The 3,557-nt window shown below is 41.9% G+C and overlaps 1 protein-coding gene across 1 annotated transcript in view; it reads right to left on the bottom strand.

Moving 5' to 3' along the window:
- Positions 1–975: 975 nt before the first annotated feature.
- LOC108791590 overlaps positions 976–3,557 on the bottom strand; it is an 8,421-nt gene continuing 5,839 nt past the window's right edge. Inside the window, exon 3 of the mRNA XM_018562119.1 lies at positions 976–1,977. Within this exon, the coding sequence (XP_018417621.1) occupies positions 976–1,977 (1,002 nt within the window). The remainder of the gene's footprint in view (positions 1,978–3,557) is intronic.

The raw sequence follows: 3,557 nt of genomic DNA, 5'->3' as shown, positions 1-3,557 counted from the left end.
CATGTCAGCCTGCTAAATTGATTCTCTCCATCTCCTGGAGCTGTACGGGCTATAGTGAATAGCCCGTACAGCAGCCCTTCAGTTCTACTGAACCGAAGGGGTCCTGGGGCCGAAGCTAGCCGAAGCTATGGCTAGATCCTTCGGCAGCTTAGTGAATAGTCCCCTAAGTCTATTTGATACTACACATGTTTACATACCTCATCTTTCGGTACCAATAAAGTAATAAGAATGTTGAAACACAAGAAAAACACATTTTTATCTGTTTTTTGTTTATTGTGTCATTTAAAAAAAACAAACCTCAATATATTTACAATTATTTCTAATTTTGGGAATATCTCATATGTCTTAAATGTCAAAAACAATTTCTCAGAATTTCTTATTTGTCTTGTCGGTACCTATGTACAGTACTACAGAATAGGATTTCACAAAGACATATCATGGCATTTTCGTGTGCCCACAGTGTTTGCCTGTGCGCCTATTCAAGATGGTCGCCTGCAGTGAAAGTACTACCGGCGGCCATCTTGGTTATAGGTGCCTGCCATATTATGAATGCACGTATGCTGATAATAAGGTACTTCCACAGAGGCTGTGTGTAAAAGATGGTACCCAAGAAATTCTATCTCCCTTTGTTCTAGAGTCATCTAATAGTATTATTGGTGTGGCTGGCTTTTAATTATTCATTTGTTCAGTAACATAACAGCTTTCTTATGAGCACACTCAATCACTGGCAGGTGCATGTTTGTTTGTTTTTTAAATTAGGTGTTAACCCTATAACTACCATGCTTGCATTTTTAGATATAATAAGCTATTAACCAATTACAGGAACAGAAAACACAAAATATAGAGGCCCCAGAACTGATTTCGCATAGCCTCTGCGTAAGCACTACTTTTCTGTAATGAGTTAAAAAAAAACTAAAATATTTAGCCAAAATTTCAGAAGCAGCAGTTTGTCTCATAATTACAAATTGTATTGTTTTACATCCGTTGAATGAATGCAAAAACTTTTACTGGATCTCCATGATAAACCCTATCCAAACTAGTGTGCAGGGCTGTTTGTATAGAGTCCAAAAAAATGGAAACGTCCATATCTACAGGGATGAGTGCTTGGGAAAAACTTGATTGGCCTTGTCTTTGACCATTTAATTGTACTTGTAGGTTATAATACCGAACACCTTCACTCACAAACTCTCCTTGCATATCAAGTCTTACAGTATTGTGAGTCAACAGTGTGCCTCTTCTAAAGACAGTATTGGGAGTTAACATGTCGATAACTTGGGAAGCGTCCATATATTGATTTCGGGTTGGACTAAGGAATCTGGTTTCTGGAATTGCTCTGAGAAGTATCACACGTCTGTGTGCAGTGTTTTCTATTCTGCAGACTTCATGTTCTTCACGCGCACGTTTTTTTCGATGGGAAAAATAAACAGACTTTTCACAGTCAATAATTTTTTTCCCACAGTAATCCCAGTTATTATTTTCATCTGTGTAACACCACAAATAAGATTTTCCATAGGAACCACAAGGGTGATTTTCCCGACATGGCTTTCCTTTTCTAGTCACATGGTTGGATGGAGAACAATACTCACGGTTATCATTTGAATCTAAACATCGAAAATAATCACCATGTTTATTACAGTCAGTTACACATTGTACGTCATATCTTGTATACCATGTCTCAAACTGTTCTGTGATACGTCCACAGTAGCCCCAACTTCCCTGTGAGACTGAGCACCATGTATAGCTCTTTCCATCAGACTTACAGGATGACTGACATGGATTATATTTGTAATCATATTTTTCTGCTGGGGAACAATAGTCCCATGAAGATTTAGAATAGCCTTTCTGCCAGCACCAGTAATATGATTCACCATGTAGGCCACATGGTGATGTGCAAATCCCACCATAGGATGTTATAAAACGCTCTCTTGATAAAATACAAGGTAGGATCAGGAGAACTAAACCAATCACTGGTATCATCTGAAAAACAGAAATAAATAAAATGACGTATTATATAATCTGATCTTCACTTTATTAGCCGACAGTCGGCTCTACAAGTTTAAACAGAGTCCCGGCGGCAAAAGTCGCCGGGAGTCTGTTTAAACAGCCCCAATGCTGGCGACGTCGTCAGTCACGAAGGGGTTAATAATAATTGCTATTTCTTGTAATGTTCGGGACATATGCTATTTTCAGAAGCTTGAATTATTATTTTTTCAATGTCCAGTTCTTTTGCAGGAAAGCTGGGATCTCAGGTGGGCTCTGCGGGGTCTCAGGGGGGCTTTGCAAGATCTGTGGTGGGCTCTGCTGGGCCTCAGGTGGGCTGTGAAGGATCTCTGGTGGGCACTGCAGGTCTCGGGAGGCTGTGTAGGATTTGTGGTGGGCTCCAGAGCCCACCACAGATCCTGCACAGCCCCCCTAAAACCCTGTGGAGCCCACCATAGACTCCACAGAGCCCACCACAGGTCCTGCAAAGCCCCCCTGAGACTTTGCAGAGCCCACCATAGACCCCACAGAGCCCACAATAGATCCTGCAGAGCCCCCCTGAGACACTGCGGAGCCCAACATAGATCCCACCACAGATCCTGCACAGCCCCCGAGACCCTGCGGAGCCGACCATAGACCCAACCACAGATCCTGCAGAGTTAACCTGAGACTTTCAAGTGGGCTGTGCAGAATCTATGCTGGACTTTAACTTTATTTTTTGCATTTTTACTTTTTATTGATTTAACTTTTAAACTTGTTTTTTTTTAAATTTCATTTTAGTTTTTTTTTTCAGCTTTATTTTATTTGTATTTTTCATTTCAGTTTATTTAACTTGATTTTTTATTTTTTTTGCATTTTTACTTTTTATTCAACTTTTTAAACTTTAAAAAAAAATTCAGTTTAGTTTTTTTTAACTTGATGTTTTTGTATTTTCCATTTTTGTTTATTTAACTTGATTTTTTTAACTTTATTGCTGGGAGCAATAGCCAGCCTGCCATTGGATATTTCAAATTGCAGTAGCCAATAACAGGCAGGCTATTGCACCCGCCCACTGCCTGCTGTCAATCACCAGAGGAGGGACCTGAAGAAAAAAGTTCTTCATCAGGTTCTCTTCTGTTGATTGACAGCAGGCAGCTACAGATCGCTGCAGCCGATTACAGACTGTAAGGAGAAATCTCTGACAGTCTGTGAGTCTGCAGCGGGGAGTTATCTACAGCACCCTTCAGAGGTGACATGAGTCCTTAAGTCCAAAAGTGGGTCGCAACCCTGTGTTCAGTGGGTCCCCATGTGCCTTTCACTTTTGAGAGGCTCCTCAGGCTCCATGCTCCCTCGTCATGAGATGATGAGGGAACATGAAGCCAGCTTCCTGGCTTCCTGATTGGTCGGCCAGACGAGGACGAGGGAGCATGAGCCAGCTTCCTGATTGGCCAGCTTCCCGACCAATCAAGAAGCCGGGCAGCGCGTCATTACACGCTGCCCAGCTTCCTGATTGGCCGGGAAGTTGGCTCCATGCTCTCTCATCACAAGTGACGAGAGAGCATGGAGCCGCTTCCTGGTCAATCGGGAAACCGGGCAGC

This window comes from Nanorana parkeri, unplaced genomic scaffold, assembly GCF_000935625.1.
Source record: "Nanorana parkeri isolate BGI_ZX_2015 unplaced genomic scaffold, ASM93562v1 scaffold20, whole genome shotgun sequence".
In the NCBI taxonomy this organism is placed as follows: Eukaryota; Metazoa; Chordata; class Amphibia; order Anura; family Dicroglossidae; genus Nanorana; species Nanorana parkeri.
Note: the sequence above shows the minus strand (reverse complement) of the source record. Positions and strands in the feature narration are given on the sequence as shown.